The following is a 25,105-nucleotide window of genomic DNA, read 5'->3' as shown; positions in this document are numbered from 1 at the left end:
CTTTGGTTGGGCTGGTCTCATGTTATCTCTGGGACCATATAAAAGAATATATCAGACTTACAATGTGATGGGTTGGCAGAGCTTGAAAGAGATACAACGTCAGACTGTCAAAACTTAGAATCTCTCCATGCAGGCACATACACAGATCCTTGCATGTGATTACAACATCTATCATAACAGGAAGATGTAGGACATGTCTTTGGCTAGGTTCCTACTGTGAAATCATATCTAATTCTCATGTTATGGTGTCTCTACATGTCAAGTGAGGGTATTGATAGGGAATAGGATACAAACACATTCAAGAAGTTATTAGCGTGTTGTAATTAAAGTTATAGTTTTCCCAATAATTAAATACTGTGCTGACATTTACTCACGCTCTTGTTGTTTCAAACCTGTATAACTTTGTTCTGTGGGACAAAAAAAGAGATGTTAGGGTAGAATGTTGGTCTCTGTCAACGTTCACTTTCACAGCATCTTTTTTTCCAATGCAATTAAAGTAAATGGTGACTGATGCCAACATTCTGCTTAACTCTTGATTTCCACAGAAATATGAAAAAGTCATACAGCTTTGAAACGACATATGATATGTGCCATTAATTGTCTTTTTTGGGTGAACTATCCCTTTAAAATATTGTTCCTGGTTAGAACAGGTGAGACATACTGATGTGGTCTATAGATCCGGCGCAGAACTTCCCATAGAAATTCTTAGCTCCAAGGTTCCTGAGGTCATGGATGGTGTAAGGCCAAAGGTGCAGAACATTGTTCCTGGAGAAGGTGTCCCTCTTTTCAATCACTACCACCTTGGCCCCCAGCAAGGCTAATTCTATAGCAGTCCGAAAGCCACAGGGGCCACCACCAATAATGAAACACTGTGGAAACAGCACATGGTAACAATTAAAAGGTCAGAAGTTCATCAAGAGCAGAATTTTTACAAATGTGGCCAACAAACTGTTCTGGGATGTACTTAAGTGCTTACGGCACTTCAAACAAGCTTTTCTTTCTTTGGAGAGCTGCTAAAAGTGAAAGGACTTCCAACAAAAGCAAAGACAAAATTACCCAATTTTCTCTCTCAGTTTTTAACTGTACCAATAGAGTGGGCTCAATTGGCTTAAATCAAACTGAATGATTTCATTCTTCCCATAAAACTACTTAACTTGTCACATCAAGCCCTGAGCAAAGCAAGTTCAAACCAAGAATTTACCAATAGGTGCTGTATATAATTTTTAAATGTTAGGACAGAAATGACGCCGTGTATCCAGACTGCTTTATCGGTGTGCAAAAACAGGCAGATGTCTCTACTTGTCTGTCACAATAGTCCAGGGATTATAACTGTAATTAAATTCACCAATGGCGATACTTGTAGTGCTAGGTACTGTACTTTCTATAAAAATAATAGATAAAAATCATTGATAATTGCTGAGGTTTAATTGTCCATATATAGGATCTACAATGACATATCCATAAAAGGCTGGATTACAGCCAGTAATAAAGTGGGAAAGCAGTTTTTTGCACTTTTATTGTGAGCTTCTAATTGTAAGAGTGTGTATGAATGAAACGTTGGAGAGAATATACCATTGAACACAAAAACTGCAAAAAACTGTCAGATGTTTATATAATTTTAAGGTATGTTCACTGAAAAAATCCCTTTGAGATGCCACCATTCATAGAACTGAAACATGTAATTAATTTATTTAAATGTATTTTAATAGTAAATGTTTTACTGATTTGACAAAGCACAGTCATATTGTAAACCCTTGAATGTGATGTACTATATGTTCTCGTTCACACAGACCTACTTCTGTTCTTTGCAACCAAATTAATATGTTCTTTATATGGAAGCTACCATTTCTGCCATCAGTCTTTATCTCAGTGTATTTTATTGATGGTCTGTCCAGGTTTCCTGTTAACAGGAAATTAGAGAAGTGTTAACAGAAGCTGAACTTGGATTTAAAAGCCAAGCTGAAGGATTAAACTCAGTCTCTCAAGCATGGAAGACCACCAGGAGAGTACAGTACAAACTGAAAATGGGCCAACGCAAATCTGGCAGTCCTAAAAATTCATACTATAAGCACAGTAACATCTTAGATTGAAAAACAATTCACCAATCGTCACTTTGGATAAAATGTCTGATTAACGACTAAATGTAAGCATCTCTTAAAACATGGTTACTCTCTTGTTAAGAACAGTGCATCTCCTCACACTGAACACATGGTAGTTGTGTGCAATTTTGGAGAGATAAAGATACAATGGCACGATGTAATTCTATCAAGTAGGATATTGTTTTGTGACAAAGATGATATTTATGATATTTCTTATCATAGATCTAGGCTATACATTGTCCTGAATTTCACTCAGTATTACCATTTATTGGGACTGCCAAATGTAATAGGATTTAATTAAACAATGCTATAAGATGTTTTTACGTTGTTAATGCATTTAGCCTACTTACATTTATTTGACATTAAAACCGTTTTCCTTGCAAGTAAACAAGCTATCCTCACGTTTAAACAAAAATGACAGTATAATGCACACAGATGTTATACACACATAAATGAGTTTTAGTCAGAAAAATATGATAAATTAGTAATATGAAGAATTATTTTACTGCATTACTGTTTTTGTCAGCTGGCAGGGCAGAAAAGGAATTTTTGAGAGTCCAGGTCTGTTCACTTATAGTGTTTGTATGTTGTGTAGTGTTTGGAGTGAATGGAACTTTTGTTTATATTGAAATGCTCCCTCACCTGACTTAATCAAGCCCGCTTCACAGGTGCGCTTCAGTGGTCGCTTTCACGTGGATATGAAATGTTGCACAACGTATAGTGCGTGTTCAAGCCATATTTCATTTTGGATGACTGTACGCGCTCTTTTTGTGAGTCCACCTAATTACCTGTAAACTAGGTTCTGTCTGGCGGTATTGAATGCCCACCTCCGACTTTGGAGCTGGCCAATCATATTGAATATTTTGGGGTGGCACCTGGGATGGCCAATGGAGCAAACTTTCAGACATTCTTATTTAAAAGGTCAATGAAGTACGCATATACATTAAAATAAATAAAATCACTTAATCTCTACTTTTAGTATAGCTTTTGTAATGCGCAAAAAAACAAAAACAAACTCACCTTTGCAATCTTTAATCAAAAAGTAATTTGCTTTGCTTCTGAAATGCTGCTTTTCTGATGATGTCACGAAACCCCTCCCTCTAACCATTTGGCTCCACTCTGCTATGTAATGCCCCCTTTCACCATTAATTAAATTTTTAAATGCATAAAAAGTCCCATCCTACGTCTGTTGTTGTTGAACAACTAAATTCACTCGGGACGCGAATGGCATTTCACATTGACTTTAAGAATCACCCTGATTCTATAGTAACACTGTAAATGAGACATCGTTTCAGAAGCAAGACAATCTGCGCTCTCTATAATTATGTTAACCCTGATTAGCTTAGCATGGCAGCGTGGCAAACAGATCATGCTACTATCATGTGTTAAGGCATTACCAAATCATACCTACAATGAGAATAAGACACATAGTCTTTTAGTAGAGCAATTTTACAGAAAAAAACAAGAGACTTTGCTGAGTCTAAAAACAGACTTGAGAGTTGTAGCCTAAACTTTGACCCCTAAATCCACTGGTTAACTGCAGTGGAAAAATTGCTAAAATTGTATGATGCTGATCCAAAACAGCCATCATTTCCTCTTTCATTTAGTAAAATACAGAATGAATACAAGACCAATAAAGCCATAAACAATTTGAGAAGAGATTAGTCAAAGTGCTTTGACTAAAAACATGTGGATATTAAAACATGTTCTTAATTGTACAAAATTAGTTGCTGGTGAGAGCAATTTCAAATCTCTTTAGTTTACACAAGTAGCAGAGATGTTTTTAATCAGGCAATTGACATTCTGCACTCAACAAAGCTCTTTTTGGTATCTTTGGCATGCAGTGTTTTGAAAAGAGGGGGTGTGGCTTATTCAACAGCTCAGTCTCGAGGAATTAGAGGAGCTGAAATCGTTCACAGCACCTTTAAAACAAGATTTTGCCAAATAGCCCTCAAAATGTCCATTATTTGCTTTCAGATAACTTTATAAAAAATTACAACATTCAAAATTTGATTATATATTATATTTGGCCAGGACACCAGGGTTACACCCCTACTTTTGTATGAGAAATGCCCTGTGATTTTTAATGACGACAGATAGTAAGGACCTCGGTTTAACATCTCATCCGAAAGACAGTTCCTTTTTACAGCACAGTGTCCCAGTCACTATACAAGGGTGTTAGGTCCACACAGATTGCAGGTTGAGCACCCCCTATTGGCCTCACTAACCCCTCTACCAGCAGCAACCGTGGTTTTGTGCAGGTGGTCTCTCATCCAGGTACTGACCAGGCTCAATCCTGCTTAGCTTCAGTGGGCAACCAGTCTTGAGCTACAGGTGATATGGCTGCTCATCCCACAGTATAACCACACAAGTGTTCTAATAATAATAAACCTCAGAAAATTCCAGTCCATTAATTCTGTATTTTAGTTAATTTGAGATACTTCTCCTAAAGACAATTATACAACAAATATTTGGACATTTTAATTCCACTTCTCCATTCTTTTGCGACCTCAATTCAAATTGAATTAAAATCCATTGAATTGGAATTTAAAAGGCTTTCTCGATTCGGAATGGCTGTACAAATGCAGAGTTCTACATAGACTTACCCTGGTGTCCACGCAAGCTTTGCCCTTATTGTACTCCTTGTGGCTCGCTCTCTTGTCCAGTTTGTCCCAGAGGCCTTTAGCCTTCCAGTAGGTGACTGCAGCTTTCAGACTGCTATAGAAAACTCTGTAGTCTGTGGGGTTCAGCTCAAGCTGTCTGCAGAGGATGCTGAAGGCCTGTAAGGTTCCTTTACAGGTGGTGGCCTGCACAAAGTTCTCAAACAGCTGGCTGGCCTGAGATGCCCGCTCATCCTCCGTCTCCTCCATCCCTCCGTTTTCTGTCACCCTCTCCCTCTGATGGCAGGAGATTCAAGGGGTTGTTGAGGCTGGCATTCCTTTTCAAGACTGGAAGATGAAAACGAAAACCAGTTTTTATTTGTTTCTACACCAGGAAAAAGTGCCATAAACTTTGATCCATAATCTCCAATCAGCCAACTGTATGTGAAATACATCTTATACATGTCTATACAGTGCAGTATAATGACAAAATAGTAATTGCAGTCTGTTGAAGTTGTTTGAACTGTATATAAAAAGGTAAATGATCTTGATTAAACGGCGTTTAACGTTTGGAAACACCCACTCATTCTTTATTATTAATCTTAATTTCCACACTTTAAAATGATAATAATCAATGTGGGAATTCTGTAGTGACCGAAAATGTAAATCATGTTATCTTCTTTAAAGCAACCACCCTTTGCCTAGATTACAGTTCTGCACAATCTGAAAATTTGTTCAACTATCTTCATGATGCATACGGAGTAGTGGTCAACCAATATATTGCCGAGGCAGATATTCAGATTTTGTAAAAATCGCACAGGCCGATAAATTTTTCCTATTTTGCCGATTCTTTTTCTTAAGGGCACTGAGAATCACCAGCTTGCATGTGAAGCAACTGAGACATGTAAACGACCAGTCACAGTTCATTTTGTTGTTATATGCCCATCGCGTTACTACAATAATAGACCATGTGCAGCACAGTGTCATTTAAATGGTCCGCATATCAGAGCCGCGGCAGATGATGATGATGATTTTCAGCTCATAATGTTGAAGTGCTCAACTGTTTCATGTACAACAGTTCCTTGTAACTTTTAACTGTCTTGTCTAATGATAAAAAGAAAATATCAATAAAACTAATATCATATAACTGTCTGCAAATATGCAGTTATCTCGTTTAAATGGATGAAATTCACGAACCTCACAAAAATCCAGTGTTTTCTTCCTGTCAAGCGCTCATCTAATAAATTCCTCTGAAGCACATATTCTATTAGCCGGAATCAAAACTTCAGGATCAGAATCAAAAGTTCCTCTGATTCACAAATCAATGACTAAGTCTGTGACAATCCAAGCAGGTGATCCAGGTTGTTTAAACAGTCAGTAGATTGCTGCTGCTTGCACTGGATCTGCATGTGCACTGAAAGTAAAATGTTATATTCACTATGCAATGTATGTGCAATTGGTTTGATTATTTTTTGAGAAAATGCGATCGATAATGCGCACATGCCATTCATGGTTGATGGACTACTTCCTAATATATATACATATTTCTTCATGTGCAAATAAAGTAATAAAATTTGATGACTAAACAGAAATCAGAAGAAACTGCTATCTACCATTTAGCATACAATATTATTTTCTATTTTCTAATATCATTATATGTTAAAATTTAGTGTGAAATAGAGTTAACATAGTTCTAAATAAAAAAAGTGTTTATTCATTATTTACAGTTGAATTCAGATGTTTACATACTGTACACCTTAGCCAAATACATTTAAACTCAGTTTTTCACAATTCCTGACATTTAAATCATAGAAAACATTTCCTGTCTTGTGTCAATTAGGATCACTACTTTATTTTAAGAATATGAAATATCAGAATAATAGTAGGGAGCATGATTTAAGCTTTTATTGCTTTCATCACATTCCCAGTGGGTCAGAAGTTTACATACACTTTGTTAATATTTGGTAGCATTGCCTTTAAGATTTAACTTGGGTCAAACGTTTTGGGTAGCCTTCCACAAACTCGTCACAAGAAGTTGTTGGAATTTTGGCCCAATCCTCAAGACAGAACTGGTGTAACGGATTCAGGTTTGTAGGCCTCCTTATTTCACACACCTTTTCCATTCTGCCCACAAATTTTGTATCGGATTGAGGTCAGGGCTTTGTTATGGCCACTCCAGTACCTTGACTTTGTTGTCCTTAAGCTATTTTGTCACAACTTTGGAGGTATGCTTGGGTCATCGTCCATTTGAAAGACCCATTTGCAACCAAGCTTTAACTTCCTGGCTGATATCTTGAGATTTTGCTTCAATATATCCACATAAATTACCTTCCTCATGATGCCATCTATTTTGTGAATTGCACCAGTCCCTCTTGCAGCAAAGCACCCCCACAACTTGATGCTACCACCCAGAGGCGCAGGTCCAGGGGGGCCCCCAAAACACATTCTAAACTGTATTTTTTAATAGGAAAGGGGCACAAAGCAATATGCAGTCAGGGGCCCCTTTTCTATATAAAAATACAGTTTAGAATGTGTTGTGGGGCCCCCCTGGACCTGTGGTCCTCTAGAATAATTACCACATTTCACCGCTCTAGATATGGCCCTGCTGCCACTCCATGCTTCACAGTTGAGATGGTGTCCTTCGGCTTGCAAGTCTCACCGTTTTTCCTCCAAACATAATGATGGTCATCATGATTTTCACTTTTCGCACCAAACCAAGTTCATCTCTATGAGACAGAATGCGTCTCCATCCTGAGCAGTATGATGGCTGCGTGGTCTTGTAGTGTTTTTACTTGTGTACTATTGTCTGTACAGATGAATGTGGTACATTTAGGCATTTGAAAATTGCTCCCACGGATGAACCAGACTTGTGGAGGTCAACAATGTTTTTTCTGAAGTCTTGGCTGATTTCTTTTGATTTACCAATGATGTCAAGCAAAGAGGCACTGAGTTTGAAGGTAGGCCTTTAAATACATCCACAGTTCCACCTCCAATTGACTCCAATTAGCCAATTAAGAGCTAATTGGCTAATTGCCTAAAGGCTTGACATCATTTTCTGGAATTTTCCAAGCTGCTTAAAGGCACAGTTAACACAGTATATTTAAACTTCTGACCCACTGGAATGGTGATATAGTCAATTAAAAGTGAAACAATTTGTGTGTAAACAATTGTTGGAAAAATTACTCATGTCATGCACAAAGTAGATGTCCGAGAGGACTTGCCAAACCTATAGTTTGCTAATATGAAATCAGTGGAGTGGTTAAAAAATTAGTTAAACTCTTCAACCTAAGTGGATGTAAACTTCTGACTTGAACTTACTATATTACATTGTGTAATATATCGGCATTGTATTGGCCTATCAGCCATTCCGCTCTCTGGATATCGGCACTGGCCATTAAAAAAATCACTAATCCTGGGATGCATTTTAAACAGTATTGAAGGAGTTCCTATGTATGCTGAGCACTTGTTGCCTGTTGTTTACAATCCAGTCCAAATCATCCATATCTAATGGCACAACTTATATTTATCTACAAAACTACTTTCAAGCTTTTAAGGTTACGAATTTAGATCAAACAGTCTTGAAGACCATGAGAAACCAATTCAGTCAAGTATGTAAAAATGTTTTGACAGAAGTGTATGTCAGTTATCCTGATATCTTGGGTATCTGAACCATAGGACAATGTCTTGGGACACACAATGCTATCGGTCCTGAAGTTCTGGTGGTAAATCAAATATGTGCTGTAAAATGGGCTAGAAGAGTCACATTAACTCAGAGTTAAGTGTTTGATAGGATTACTGCATGCAGAGCAAAGCAAATTGGACAGAACAAAGGAATGTTCAACCCTGGAATCAGGACACACAGTTTGGCCCAGTTGTACAGAACCTGTGAGCCAAAAAATATTTCAACATTACTTTTTAAAGAGGCTATATTCTCTTCACTGATACACTACATTTTCTCAACAAAGTCCACTTATTATATTAGTCACTTATTTTATATTATGCAATAGTAAAATATTTCTGACCAAAATTCTTCACTTTCACACGTTACTTTAAGGCTCTCCGATTAAACCCACAAGCCCTTATTTCACATGAAGAAATTGAGATTGTTTTTTTTTCCTTCATTTTATCATCTCCACAGAAATAATGCAGGTGACACAGGGCTCCTCTGCGTCACTGTTTGTCATCAACACTGTGTGTAGGAACCCACAATGACAAATAACTTTGAGCACTAAAACCAGAGCACTTTGCCTTATTGCCTACTATATTATCACTGGAGTTTGGCGCGAACCTCCGCACACAGCGCAGTGCTTCAAGCCTGGTTCGGTAGTGGTTCATCTTCATGCGCTATTCGTGAGCTGCATTCAGTGCGGTCTGCATGCAGCTCAGTGGGACGTTCGAAGTTCAATTGAATGAGACACTCAAACATGTTGTTCACAACCTTGTTTGGACAGTAAAATGCGATTGGAATTTAAAGTGCACAATAAATCGCAGTTATCTCAAATAAGGTTAGGTCAAAAAAACGCGATCAGATGATGAATTCATAATTGTGACAGGCGTAAATATGCTTTTAATTATGTTGGAGAACATCTATGTATCTTCAAGTAATATATGTAAAGACCTCAATATACTAGTAAATCCAAAACTGCCATAATAAAAACTCAAAAACATCCTGAGGGAACCCATGGCTCGAAAATGCCAATTATCATTTGGGTTTTTGGACTATAACATGAACAGCTCAATTGTATATTAAATACAAGTGTCAAGTCATGCAGCATTTCTTGCTTTCAGTATGGACAGACAAATTACAAAACAAAATTGTCACTAGAAACATGTTATGTTGTTCCCAGTTAGGACATGGTGTTAGTTTTCATAAAAAATAACTTGGAATGGGTAGACTTGGAAGGGAAATTTAAGTTGTGACTATCGGTTTTTTCCAACCAATAGCAGACAGGTTGAGTGTTTGGGGAAGCTATTCGACAACATTATTTTTGCAATTCCGTTTGGTGCCGCTAGTGGTGTAGAAATTACACACTTCACCTATAACCATACATCCTCTTGCGCAGACATTGTGTTTTGTCTTAGCTATACTTAGCATAATTTAATTTAAACTGACTGATTTCAGTTCAGAACACTCTGGGCTGTCGGTAAAGCATTAAACTTTTGACACACCGAGTAATGTGACAAAACAATATGCCACCAATCACAGCAGAGTTTGTCTTTGGGAGAAATGCCAACAAAACTATATCTGGTAAGATACCTTTCTTTTTTACATTGAATATTTGAGTCAAAAGATATGAGTCTCTAGTTTCATCTGATATGTTATTTTGAAAATTTTAGAGATTTATTGCGAAACGGCACGCTGTTAAACACAATGACTACTTACGAGGACTATAGGGCTATTTTCCCCTTATAAATCCTATATTCACTGTGCATTATCACATTGAAAATCAATGGTTTCATCAAAAAGCAGAAAAATATTTTGCTTTTAGAGGCTTTATATGGAGTTAAGGTCAATATAACTGTTCTGAGATCAGTGCAGACAGACAGCACACTGGGGGTTAAGTCATTAACTAAATAGGGAGCAAAGGAGTATCCTATAGCTTTCCTATGCAGCCAAGTGCATTCACTACTTACATCCGACCAAAAGCTCAGTTTCAGGCTGCAGATGATGTTTAGACCTCTAAACATGGATGGCAGACATAGGACAATGGTAATCAGTACAGATTCAGAATTTTAAATGCTACATTTTATTTTAACATGGTTGGCAGTGATTGGACGATGCTGGCCATTACTTGTATCAGAATTATGCTAGTTTCTGATTGGAAAAATGCTTTAGCACTTGCTATCACTTGTTTGTTTGACTGTGCAACAAAAGAACATTAAGATTTTTACTTTGTTGATGAAGTAGAATAGTAATGTCTCAATAATATGAATAACCAACATGGCTGGAAACATAATTAGGGCCGAGCAATGATGGTGCTAGGACCTTAATGTTTTTCTAGGAGTTTATTATTTTTTTCCCAAATTAAATCACATTTTTGAGGGCTTGAACATACTCAAACTCATGAAACTTTGCACACACCTCAGAAGTGGTGAAAATGTACATCTGATATGTTTCAGAATTAGGTGTGGCAAAATGGCTCAATAGCACCACCTACACATGTGTAACATACCAATACCTAAAAAAATAAAAGTCTCTTGGACCCTCAAAACTGAACAGGAAGTCAGCCATTTAGATTTTTGCTTCGTTTTTGCCATTTCCAGGCCTTGTTCTTCAATGAACTCCTCCTAGAGATTTCATCAGATCTAGTTAATATTCGGTTATTCTAATCTAAAGGCCTTGGCTATGCTAAATTGCAAAGCTTTTGAGTTTTCACTACACTGTGTGGCCGTGACGGTCTGACAAATTTTGATGTTTTGCCATGAAACAGGAGGTTGTTATAATCATATACAATGTCCAATCTGCTCCAAAATTCACATGTTTGATAATAGTCCCGGCCTGAATACATCTACGTGCCAATATTCAGTTGTAGTCATAGCGCCACTAACTGGCAACATGAAATGACATGTTTTAACCTGTGATACACGCTTAACAACATTTAAGTGCTAAAAAATGCTAAAATAATTTGTGACATTCCCTGTCACAGCAGCCCCAACGTGCACCAGGGCCCGTTCATCGCTGCTTGCAGCTTTAATTCTATTTATAATTCTGTTTCTTTCTATAGCTTGGAATTATTTGAAATTTCACAACATTGTCAGGCTGTCCCATATGAGGACATACATTTTAGTGAAAATGATTTGCTCTAAAAAATTTTTTACATCAGTTACAGTGCAACAGCAGCTCTGTATCTTTCTCTCCATTTCCACACTTGATGGGTCACTTACGTTTGTTCCAGCTGGCAAGAACTTCTCATTTATCTGCAGGGTGGCACCGGCTGCTCTCTTGATTGTGCCGCCTCTTCCACTCTTTATTCCTGTTTTTCTGTTCCTGACCCAGTCATTCTTAAAATACAAAAATATAACTTGACTCAGATCCACAGCCCTTGAATTCTCGAAGGACCAATGGCTGCACAGACTGCTCTGAACGTCACTGCTCAATGTAGGCAAAGCACTGTGGAAAAATTCCCAACACTAAATTAAACCATGTTCTGAAATAGGCCTCAGAGGATATTTCTCCAGACTGATCTCACGGTTTCAGATATCAGAAACCTTAGGTTGATTTTTCTTTAGCTAAAATTGGAAACACTGCCCCCCAGTGGCCAAAGCGGTAAGTGTTTTGGGGTGTATGGGCACGTTTGAGCTCCATTTTCTTTGTGTAATGTACACAGAGGGGTGCCAAAAGAGAGTTGTGAAGAGAGTTGTTTTCAGCTGTACAGGCAATAATACAGTGACGAGGAATTCATGTTTTATAAATTGTACGCCCCAACCCAATCCTAAACCTAACCATCAGTGGAAGAACTATATGTTATGTTACGAGGGGAAAATGCAACCTACAAATTGCACTCATCACCGATTATACGAACGCGATTACTTTCTGGTTTCAACAAGTTACTGATGCAACGCACTTCCAGTTGTACCACAGGGGAAGGTTAACACACTGAAGCTGATGCAAACATGTCTGATAGGAAATGGTGCTTGTCTGCAAGTCGGCATAATGTGGCCAATCTTAGGGTACCAGAATTATCGGAAACAACATGCCGACTTCTAGTGTGATCATGCTGATTTCTCAAGCGAGACAAACCAGGAAAGTAGCCATAACCAAAGTCCTAAATCCAGCAAAAAAATCATAATTGTGCATAAGAAATAAGACACTTAATTGTCATTGGATGAGTACAACAAATTTAGTGTGGCAACTAGGGCTGCACGATTATAGCAAAAATCATAATTGTGAATTATTGCTCTTGATATTGCAATCGCGATTATTAAATGTCGATTAAAAAATGTAATTACCGTGACGTCACAAATTAAGCAACCGTGTGGTTCCTCAGAGTAGCAGATTTCAATGGTGGATATGATCTGCGCTCCAGTTTCTTTTAAGCATCTTTTAAACATTATGTTGTATTTTATATTGTAATAATGTTTGTTAAGGTAAGGTAAATTAAAATGATTGTAAATTGATATCTATGGTATAGAATAAATTGAATTATTGCCAAATTACTGGTTAAATTAGTAGTCCACGTACAGTAAATAATAAGGCATATTCAAACATATTAACAGCTGATTTAAATTTACCAAGTTATTGCATTCAGTAAGCCCTTATGTGGCTAGACAGGGGTCCATTCATCCCATTAGATCTTCAATGGTGATCTTGTACACGTAAGATCATCGTTAGATCATTTTTGGCCTCAGTGGTTGCACTTTGGAAATTTGCAATCAGAGTTTTTGCGATTCGTGAAAATGTTAAATCTATCAATACCAGCTGCGTAGCAAATGGGTCTTATAAGAGCAGACGTGATAACAATGACGGTGATTCCTGAAATATGCTATTCATGCCATATACTTTATGTTGACTAAACCTCCAAAACACATTTAGAACAGTTAAGCTGAATTATTTTATTGCTGTTTTGTACAAATCAAATTCACATTGGTCTACTTATTAACATGACAAAACAAAACTGTTATTACATTTTTTATAAATCGTACACAGAAATCGAACAATGCAACAAACTCTCCCATTACAATGACTGCTGTCACTCACTGCAGTTTAACACTGTTTGAGACCTTCATTTCGACGCAAGCTCAAGACGCTCCACACAAAGTTCTGCACTCTCGCGAATGCTCAACTAAATCAGCATAACAACTCAATTATTCACACCATGTCTATGCCTTGATTAGAACGGGATCGTTTTAGTTTTGTCGTGTTGCTCATTTGCATTTTATTTAACATCTAGGTTCAAAGCAAGCGGTGCAATATGCAATGAATTCAAAATAAATACAATGTGCTTTTCGCTCTTGTTCTACAGCTTCTTTTCAAGTGTCAGGTGAGGTTTCTTCAATATAAATTTTTGTGTGCTGCGCGAACAGAGTAAGAACATAAAGCAAGCATCTGGGCATTCAGATGGTTTAAAACTTGCACATTAGGATCAGTTCTCATCTAATCTAAGCAGCTCTGATTGGCCATTGCAGTTTCATTGCTCAACAGACAGATTAGTGATTGGTTAGAATACTCAACCGCTGTTTGAACGCTGTAATCGTCCATTTTCATGATTACATAATCGTGGCAGCCGTAATCGAAAATCACAATTAGTTTTTCGATAAATTGGGCAGCCCTAGTGGCAACCATCAGAAAAAATTACAGCTGACACACTACTAAAAAGGGGGAAAAAAAGAATAGTAAAAGAAAAAAATTAGTTACACAACCACAAGTTCATTAGTGCTTTAAGCAATAACACGAGATGAATAAGAAGGCGGACTTAAGTAGGGGATGGAGCAAGACTACCTAGGATAGGATCTACATTTACATTTAAAAACACTGCCAGTTATACATTTTGGACACACCTAATCATTATTATTATTATTACTATTTCATCAAAATTATGAACTAACACAAATGAAAAAATAAGAATTATTAGTGGCAAGAAATGTTAACAAATAAAAACCACCATATAGTTTAATCTTTTAAAAGTGGCCAGTTCATTTGACAATACTGTCCATCATTAACAATACTAACGTCACAATGATTCCCTAAGTGGGACCCTTCAATCAGACATGCAGAACTGAGTTGTCATTCACCATAAGCTCTTGATGGAACCATTCTGAAGGAGCTTTCAGCTTTGATGCCAGAAAATCAGTTTAATTGCATCCCAATGGGCTCAATAGAACATAGCACCACTTCAAACTAGAATTCCTATGAGTCAACATTCCTGCACCCGTAAGATTATTCAAGGTATACGGTAGGCATTTGAAGTCAACCTTCTCTAGTAGATTATACAGTATATATAGTATGCCCTATTAAGTCAATATGGATAATAGGTTTACTGCCTGAGGAAAAGACTAACTCTACAGGCAAACAAAAGTAATCTGAGAGCACTGCACCAAAGCTTGGTGCGGTCAATGAGAGTTAGGTTTCATTGGTTGAGGTGATGTTGGTAATTGTTATCCAACTGACCTATAAGTAGTAAGAGCGATACTACTCTACAGTTAATGAAATCGCCTATGTAACACAATACAAATTACTTTTGGATATTACTTTAAGAGTCAGCATTACAAGTTTCTCTTCTTTTTTTTTTTTTTTTTTTTGCACACAATAGATCTTGTTTGGGAATGACAAACACATATCACACTTAAATGTCTAGAATACCCAAAAAAGCTCACAAACAAAATGCAATAAATGGTTGAAACAAAAATGTAATGTCAAGTTTTAAAATATGTAGGAATGTAAACTACATACAAGTCAGTGGGTTGCCTGAGTGAGATATTGGTCCTAAATAACTCTGTATAATTAGCGCTTTATCTTACAGGGACACTTATTCCCTGTGAACTTTTTCAACTTTTTGAAAAGTACACAAAAGTACATAATTTTGGTTTGAAACCAGATGTTTTTGTTCTTTTCTTATTTCTTAGACAGTATTAATGAAAAGTGCCAAGCAGCACCATTTTCAGCACAGTAGTTGCGAGCTGGGGTATCTGATTTTGTGTGAGGGCCAAGTCCTTCCTGTTTGTGCACTTTTTGCTGCTTTTTGATGGAAAAGAATTCAAAGCAGCCCCATCTCATCACATCTTCGTTAAAACTTTGCCACTTGTTATAATCATGCACCCTTGTGCCATTTTCTGAGATGGATCTAGAAATAAAAATTGCAATGGGGCAGAATCAACTTTTTTTTAGGGTTCCTGAGAATAGTATATGCAATCACTTGTCTAAACAAACTCTGCACAGCCACACAAAGGCACACATGAATACGTTAGGCATAATGATGGGGGAGATGTAGGTCAAAACCGTAATGAGCTCTCTAGAGTAGCGTCTTCAGCAAAAGATTTGGTCTAGTGACATTCAACCGGGCAACACCCATACCCAGGAATCCCTAAAGTCATCAAAATCAACGACAGACCAACGATTCTCTCAGATTCCTGCAAGAGAGATAACTGCTTGCTATATGGGGTTTGTACTTGTGCAAAACTAAATTTTCTTATGACCAGGACTGGGTGTTGATACAGATATCATCACTTGATTCACAAGTTCTCGATTTGATCCCAACATGTTTTGATTTGATTAATTCACCTGGGTATATTTCAGTAATGACACCCATTTTGCTTGCATATGAAAGAAATTCTCTTTCAACTAATGCTGTAAATTATACATGGAACCTTCTAATTTGGTAAATTATGAAAATATTAATAAAAAAAATAACAGGGCCCAAATTATACAGTTCAATTGCCATTTATTTAACAGATATAATACGACTGCATCTAACACAACCAAATTTGAAGTACACTTTAAAGTAAAAGTACTGTAAAAGATTGATCTTGGTATTTTAAGAATCAATATCGGGAGTGTTCAAAATGAAGATTGTAATTAATTGGAAAGTCAATATTTACCCAGGCCCACTAACGACATAAACGATATATCTGAACAAATTCTGCATTTCTATTGTAGGTAGGGCTGCACAATTAATCGAAATAAAATCGAAACCGCGATATGACCTTGTGCGATTATTAAACTGGAAGGGCTGCGATTTAATTAAACCGCTGCAGTCTATATTAGGTAAGAGCATTGTTGGTGTTTTCAGAGCGTTTCTGCACTCCACAACTCCCTCTCGTGCTTAGAGTAACAGAAGTGCTCAGAGTTCGGTTCCGTTTGCTTACGTGCGCTAAACGCTTTATTTACACTCAACTGGCGCATCCTGCATGAAACGTTTTTTATTATTATCTGCGGTAGCAGCATCTCAGTCTCCGCAAGGCACAGGTATCATTATAATAACACGGAATACAAGATGGGGAATAATTCAAACATCTTCATTAAATGCTTGCTGAGCAAACAGCTTATAAACGTCACACCTGCAGAGCCCAGCAACATATCTTCCTCCAGTCTCCTGTCATTTGTTTATCTCACGACATATTGTCACACTTATTACACTCCCCGAGGAAACAAGTGAATGCGGAACTAATATTACCAACATCCAACAAAATGAAAAAGGAACGTACATATAATAAATCTATATTCAATATTTAGTTACTATACTATAATGCATTACTAAATTAAATATAATAAAATAATGAATAAAAATAAATTAAATCAAATGGTGACAAACTAACCAAAATCTTCACTTTTAAATTTAATTACACCAATGGGTTATCAGTTCAACTTTTGACAATAAGCCTCATTCTTTAGGACTATCTTATATAAAGAATAATTTGTATATGCCTACTAGTTTTTAAGGCCTAGAATAAAGAGTAACATTTATATTTTAAAATTACATTTTGTGTGTATTGCATTATTCAAATCAACCAACATTATTTTTGACAGCAAAAACTAGGCAACAACTATGGTTTTACCAACAGGGAAATTTAGTTAACAGTGACATTGAGCAGAAAGCTTACATATAACCAGTTTTGACAGAGCTGCTGATAAAAAGTTAAATGATCAGCATCGTTTGATGAGATGAAAAGAAAATTGGAGATCAGTATCGGATGTTAAAATCCTGATTGGAGCATTCCTAATATTCAAGTTGACTGTTTCAAAAACTAATGATGATGATTAGTGGGCTGAGACCCTATCACAAAATGGACAAAAACGGGTACATGGTGGACGGTATGAAGAAGACTTTGTTTCACCGTTTATATATTTATTTGTTTGTGGTTGAACTTAAAAATAACCTAACTGAGACATTTTTTCAGAGGGCTCAATTGTGAAAACCCCTGCAGCCTTTTTTTCAGTTGAACATGTGGAAAACATGTCCATCATAACCGGTTCAAATCGCAATTGCAATATTTGTCAAAATCATAGCAATATGACTTTTTGTCCAAATCGTGCAGCCCTAATTGTAGGTATAAGAAAATGCAATAAAATGATACCTTTTGATGCAGTTATTAAGCACAATTTAAAGATGATCAACTTTCATTCAACATCATTTAAAATTTTGAAGAATACAATGATGTCTAAACCACAAAACTGCAGCATTGAGTTTTACAAAATCTTGCTGTACTGCTGTGTTAAAGCAGGTATGTTCTTGCAGAAATGTTCAGATTGTCCCTGCTCAGAATAGACAGGTCTCGAGTTTCCGGTTCTGACATGGTGCGATCCTATAACCATGCAGTAATGTACAGCAAGGTTCAAAGCCTTAACTTTAGACTAATGAAGTCCTTGGGTAAATCATCATCATAATTGGTCATCTCAATGAATTTTTTCAGGCATTAAATGAGTTTGAGTTTGCATGTTCACAATTTAGTTTAGGCTAAACTTCCAAGGTAAGGTGTGAATTATGGTCAATTTGGTCAATGAAAGTAAACAAGCCATGTTCAGAATTGAATACTAGTATACAGTTTATTTTATTCTGCAATTTATATGCCATCTCCTACATCATTCTTTTTTTTTTAAAATAGTATTTAAATTAAATTACGACTGAAAATAAAAATTTTAAATTGATTGAAAATTTAAAGTGAAATACAACTAAAAAGTCAACAGGCATTGCAATGTATAACAGTACCCATCACAGTGTGGTTTGTTGTATAACCTTGTGTGACCCCACAGCCTCATGCAAAGACTCGCTATTTTGGATTCGCTAAATGCAATGCATAATTGAAATAAACCCATTGCATACAGTTCAGAACACTCGGAGACATTTAAGGGTAAAACTTCTGACACACGGAGTCACATGACCAAACACCATTGCGTCAATTTCCGTGAACTGCATCTATGGGCGCAGCACCAAAAATAGAAACCTCTTCAAACATTTTCACTGACGCCTGTTTGGTTGTAATGATTAGCGCCTCTAGTTCCATTTGATTTTTGTTTTGGTTCCGCTACTTTAAATGTTTTGTTAATTTTTAAGTACTCGGATGAGTGCTATGGACCAGTTTTCTGACATACTTTTCAAAAACATGTTCGTTATTTTTAAATAACTTTTCACAGTAACAAATCTGTGGATCATTCTGCTTCATTTGAATATAAATGTTATCATTTTTCAGCACTATATATTTGAATATTTTCCTCTGCCCTTTCGTGCTCAGCACACGGGGCATCTCTCCCCCAGCCCATAACATGAAGCATAGTAGAGCTGCAGATACAGTTATTTCAACAACAGTAGACCACAATGGAGAAATACAGTGGGGAGCAATATAGATGGGCGGCAGAAATAAGGACTGATTTAACAAGAGTACTCGCTCGTATGAGTTGTTGTTTTTATATGTTATAGCGGATGATGGTATTGAAAGTGGTTGCTAGCTAACCAATGTTAGGAGGTTTAGCAAACATAACTTCAACTTTGCTAGCGCTAAATCTTTCACCTCCATTGTGAATAAAATCCCATTGCCCTTTTTGCACTTGACTAAACGGGCTCGCCAGCAAGCCTCATGAAGCGTCATCTCATATAATTTTGATTCTCATCTGTTAATACATAACATTCTATTATGAGCCATTTAGTTCATCATTTTTATACATTTAAAGTTTCAGTTCAAAAGAAATGCTGCTAGGAGCACTCTCCACTTTATTTAAAAAATAATAATGTTGATATGTTGTTTTCTAGAATTTTTCTTTATAATATTAATATGTTCTGTTTTGCAGTATTTCATTAAACACATGTGCATATGTAACCGTGGCCAGCTGGTAAATAGCTGTGCAGTGTGTAAACCTCACTCTCCTGACCTCAAGAGGTGCACTAGTGACTGACGCTAGAGGCTGTAGCCTTTAACCTCCTTGTTAGCGCACCAGTCTCCCACGTCGGTTCGAGTCCCGTTTGGAGCGGGGCGAGCAGGGCCAGTTACAATGGTGCCGTGACCCGGATGGGAGTGAGGTTTAGGGGGGTGAGTGTAACTGTGACCAGCTGGTAAACAGCTGTGCAGTGTGTAAACCTCACTCTCCTGACCTCAAGAGGTGCACTAGCGACTGAAGCTAGAGGCTGTATCCTTTAGCCTCCTTGTTAGTGCAACCGCCTCCCATGCCGGAGACGCCAGTTCGAATCCCGTTCCGAGTGGGGCGAGCAGGGCCGGTTACACATAGACATTTAAAGGAGTTTGTGAGTGTGTAAATTTGGACACAACTTTTAATTTTTACTGCAAATGTATATTGGCCCCATTAGTTATTGGTCTCCTTGATTGCTAAACAATTGTTATCGGCCCTGGAAAAAAAACATATTGGTTCTATAGCTTGGTATTACTTACAATTCACAACAAAGGGACTTCCCTTTGTCCTCGTTTCAGAACATACATTTTTAGGGAAACTATTTGACACACACACACACACACACACACACACACACACACACACACACACACACACACCACACGTGCTACTAGTTACAAATCATAAAGGGAAATGGAAAATGCACACAGCCGTCACATGGGGGTCAGGAGGATCATGCACATTTTGGCATGGTAATGGGTCATCTGGGTATTCAGCAGAAGATACAGCAAACATACAAAACAGTCTACACTATATACTACATCGGAAATAGTAATAGTATGGTAGCATGCTATTCTGAACATAGACGAGACCATTGCAAATGAACATTTCAGATGAACAAAATGAACTTTTCAAAAAGAAAAATATGAGGAAAGAATCAATTTTGTCAATAATTTTAATATATAATTAATAATAATAATAATAATAATAATAATAATATTTTAAGCTCATTTGATGTTATCTTTTCATATTCTAACAAATATAATTGCAGACATCAGATTTTTGGCAGCAGCTTTAACTGATCCCGTTTTGTTGATGATATGGCTCCTATGATAACATGACCACACAACTTTCCACTTCCACCCTATTTAACCCACTGGGAAAAAGAAGGAAGTATTATAAAAGAAATGTGATGAGGGAAGTTAAAAGAATCTGAATCAATGTGACGCCACTCCAGATTTGGATGTCAAATGGCATCTTTAATAGCAGGGAACACACCCAAACAATCTCAACAAATGAAAGTTTGTGTACCCTGGAGTAAAGCCTTTCCGTTCCACTAAAACTGGATTACTGACTGTAAACCATATCTCCACGAGGGTGGAAGTGGATTAGGTCAGTTTTGGTCTTATACACTAATTACACTAATGGCACTCACAACAAATGAATATATTCTGCATTTGCAGAAACCTTCTATTAATTTTTATCATGACAATCACTATTGCAATTCACTCAAACACTGCATACATACAGTAATGTTAATAAGAATAACGGGCCCACTGAGCTGAGTATTATTATAAACAGTACTGCATTTTCAGTCTCAACCCTCTCAAGACATTAAATGTTAATATGAAGCAACTCTATAAACACAGGTTAACAGATGCTCTCAGTTTCATTATGTAAAAGTACAGAGCACAGATGGCTTCAAGAAGCATTATTGGTTCCACATGCACCAACTGGAGTCAGAATCAGCTAGCCAGTAGGATTGTTCTATACACAAAACGGCCTCGTTTCTGCTTTGAGTGAATCAATGGCTACGTTTACATGTACACCAATACTCTTTATTGTAATAATCTGAGTAAAAGGAAGAATTAGATAAAGATGTTTACATCATTTTGGCAAACCTCTTCAATCCAGTTTACATGATACTTGCCAATACTCTGATTATTCGTTGAGATATATGATGTTTTAATGCTTTTTTATAAAATAATATTACAAAAAACATTGTTGCAAATATGTATCTTTAAATACAGCTTAGCAGAAGGAAAATTAGTCAGTTAGTTTGGGAGTCTTTTTTCACGATTTATTAAAAGAACTGGTTAATAGGAGTCATATTCAACCACACTAGATGTGCTGTCTGTTTTGTTCCACTAAAAAGAATTGGTTCATAAGAGTCACTTGTTTGAATTGGAATACACGTGCTGGACATTGTTGTGTTCTGCCCATGAGGACAAACTCTTAGAAAGATGTACTTGCCATTTTTTGGCGGTATACAGTCTTTTTACCTCACCAACATTCAATTAAGACTGCAAACTGACATTTACGACTCGGGGAAAATATGTTTTCTTTTGCCGTGGGGCTCTAGCTTCTGCAGATGGGAGCACCACTGCTGGAAAACAATGCAAGAAACTGCCATTTCGCATGAAGCCGAGAAGTGCAGCTTTTGTTTCGTGATGTTTTTGAACCTGTGCTTGAGTGCAACGTCATCTGTCTGCAGCACTGGCGCAGGCGCACTTAGGTAAGTGTGGAAGAAATGCGATTAAAGCATTTACATGACAGGTATAAATCGATTAAAACAGGACTCCACATATCTTACTCTGATTATTAGCATAATCGCAATATCACAATCTCAATATTCTGTTAACATTGGCAACAGTTTAAATCGCAGTATTGCCATAATCGCATTATGAGTGTGCATGTAAATGTAGCCAATGTTGCAATGTGAAAGGTATGTGAAACAGAAGCCAGCAGAAGTAGTTATGCAATACCACGAGCAGCCCGTATTTTGTGGAGACTTCCATACCGTTCCGTGTTATCTTTCCTTGGAGTTGTGCCCAAGCATTCTGATACAATAGATCTTCACAAATGCTGCCCAAATGAAACAAAACGAGAGGATCACGCTTGTCCAAGAGGACAGGGGTGGTGCGTGTGATATTTTAAGTGCTGTCAGCAATGCAGCAGATAAACATTCAGCATTCATATCTACATTTCTCCTCGAAATTCAACTGTAGATATTATATGGGGAGAAAAACAAGACCTCTGGCAGCATTTATGTTGGCCCTTTGGCCAGGAAACTATGGCTTCGATTTCCAGAATAATTTCCTCTTTCATGAACCTCTCTGTGGATCTCTACTCATGCCTGTGGTGAAGATGTGGTCTATTCAACAGAAATCCATATGATAGACGAACACCACAATTCTAGTGTATTTCTGTCCATCTCTGCACGGCCCTTATAATATAATGGCATATTCCAGAAAGGGATTTTGTAACTGTCATTTTGCCATAGAGGCAACAGAGGAGACAATATACTGAAAACCTCTTATAGGAGATATTGTTAACATTGGCAAAAAAGATATTAAAAACATCTAAAAAGTGATTGAGGGGTTAAAAGGGCGAAAACACATCACAATGGGTTTCATCCAAATGGTAAAAATGTACAGTACTGTGCAAAAGTTTTAGGCACTTGTGGAAAATGTTGCATAGTGAGGATGTCTTCAAAACTAATTACATAAATAGTTTTCATTTATCACTTAATGTCATACAAAGTCCAGCTAAAATTAACATTTGTGTGACCACCTTGCCTTTAAATGTCACTGCAACATTAAATGATGCTCATTGCAAAACTAAATGAAGATGTAAACACAGAAGAAGCACCAGGTGGAATCATTATTTCATGAAGAAATATTGATTCATTATTAAGACACATTTGATACCAGTCTGAGCATGTGAATCTCTACAGTCTCCAGGCAATAGAGAGCAACAATGAGTAATCTTGGACCACCAGGAGAAAAAAAAAAAAAACTATCACCTGACAAGAACGACAAACATTTAATATGAACATGTGGACAAGGGCCATGTCCAAAACACCTCTATGGCACATTTGCAGGTTTGGTCAAAGTTTTCTATCTCTACTTATTCACAGAAACATACCTGTGCACCTGTCATCCAAACTAATTACCTGAGAACAGCCATAACTGGAGCAAAACAATCTGGTAATGTGGTCAATTAGGTCAATGACTGTATCAGACAACTGATATAATGGCCAAAATCGTGCTTTTAATGCTATATTGGCATTTCCTAGGACATCAACTACAAACCTAGACAGCTGACAAGCACCCCAAAAGTTTAAGTAAATTATTTACACCACTCATGTAACTAAGCTTACTAAGATGTAATCGAAGACCAAATGGGACATCCAATACAAACTTACCATTATTGCTTTGTGAATTCAGTCTTGTAACGGCAGTTCAAGACAACCGCATACTACATCACTAAACCTCTGTTCATATTTAAATAAGAAACATCTTTACATTTATGGCAACAACGTATCCTGTCAAAGCAGCGCGTGCACGGTGTAGCGCGTCAACAGCTCGTGCACTGACACGCGCTCAAATAATGTGCGTCAACAAACTTACTTTTTCCTCTGCAGATTGACTTTCAGCTCCAGCGACAACAGCTACAATACAACATTTGTTTGAAAGTGGCCGATATTATCCGTATAACTTCTACACTGTATTTTTTTTAGGGAAACGTTTTTAAACTATCTCCATCCACTCGGCTGTTTATGAATATCTGTCGCGCTCGCGACTGACTGGTCTTTATGCGCTTTTAAAATTAGAGGCGGCGCTTCACATGACGCCCAAATGGGAAAATCAGACAAACTTGGAAGGCGAATCCCACCGTTGAATTTTGGGTCAGCCACCACAGAATAACTTTAAAGTTTGTGGTTTCATAAGAGCTGTTATTTTATTAGAATGCATGCATTTAACAATAAAGATTTTTTTCAGGTTTAAATGTATGCAATAGCCTACTATATTATTATTTTCCGAGAATGGAATGCATTAAACCAGCACCTTCGCACCTGTGCTATGAAATATTGCCGAATTGTGCAAACAGCAGGGGAAGCCATTTGTTTCTCACTACTATCTCATACTCTCTCCCTAACAGTAGGGTCTCTATTGCTGCTAACCACGTTATACAATACAAAAAGTTACTAAATTGCATGCTTTTTAAGTCTTTATAAATATGATCACCATGCATATTATCTTACTTACAATAGTCGTGTAATGTTTGGATTTTTGCTTGCACGATCAGCACAAAATCACACAAACACTGGCAGGTGAAAGCGTCATTAAAGTAGCGAATCATACCACAGTGTTGAACGAGAAAGGGTACTCTGACGCCATCTACTGGAAGATCAAAGGATGTGCATACGGAATTCACATTGAGAAAGGATAGGTGTGACACGCACGCACACAAACTTGTTTTTATATAATTGTAGGGACTCTTCATAGACTTCCATGCATTTTATGGATTTCATACAGATCTAACGATAATTTCTATCCCTTAACCCTACCCCTAAACCTAAACCTAACCCTCACTGAAACCTTTTTCCTTTTCATCTCATTTTTACATTTTCCAAAAAACATTGTTTAGTATGTTTAATAAACAGTGTTGGGCTACATTTGAAATGCATTCCACTACAGATTACAGAATACATGCTGTAAAATTTAATTTGTAACGTATTCCGTTAGATTACTCAAGATCAGTATTCTACATACTTTTGATTACTTCCTCAGCACTGGTAGATTTTTTCACTTGTTTTGACTATAATAACTCTGTCAGTACAGTAA

General features: G+C 37.1%; 1 protein-coding gene across 7 annotated transcripts in view; it reads right to left on the bottom strand.

Annotated features, from left to right (window-relative positions):
* Positions 1-24,049, bottom strand: part of LOC127640466 (F-actin-monooxygenase mical2b-like) — a 53,527-nt gene extending 29,478 nt beyond the window's left edge. For 6 of the 7 annotated variants that reach the window (XM_052123054.1, XM_052123059.1, XM_052123056.1 and 3 more), the window contains exons 1-3: positions 23,888-24,049; positions 4,706-5,047; positions 662-869 (exon numbers count right to left, since the gene is read on the bottom strand). In XM_052123054.1, coding sequence (XP_051979014.1) covers positions 662-869; positions 4,706-4,969 — 472 coding nt within the window. In that variant the 5' untranslated portion in view covers positions 4,970-5,047; positions 23,888-24,049. Of the gene's footprint in view, positions 1-661; positions 870-4,705; positions 5,048-11,584; positions 11,691-23,887 lie in introns of those variants that run through there. The other variant, XM_052123055.1, reaches the window with a different exon arrangement.
* Positions 24,050-25,105: the final 1,056 nt, after the last annotated feature.

The sequence above is a fragment of the Xyrauchen texanus genome, chromosome 49 (genome assembly GCF_025860055.1).
Source record: "Xyrauchen texanus isolate HMW12.3.18 chromosome 49, RBS_HiC_50CHRs, whole genome shotgun sequence".
Lineage (NCBI taxonomy): Eukaryota > Metazoa > Chordata > Actinopteri > Cypriniformes > Catostomidae > Xyrauchen > Xyrauchen texanus.
This window is presented reverse-complemented; position numbering and strand designations above follow the sequence as displayed.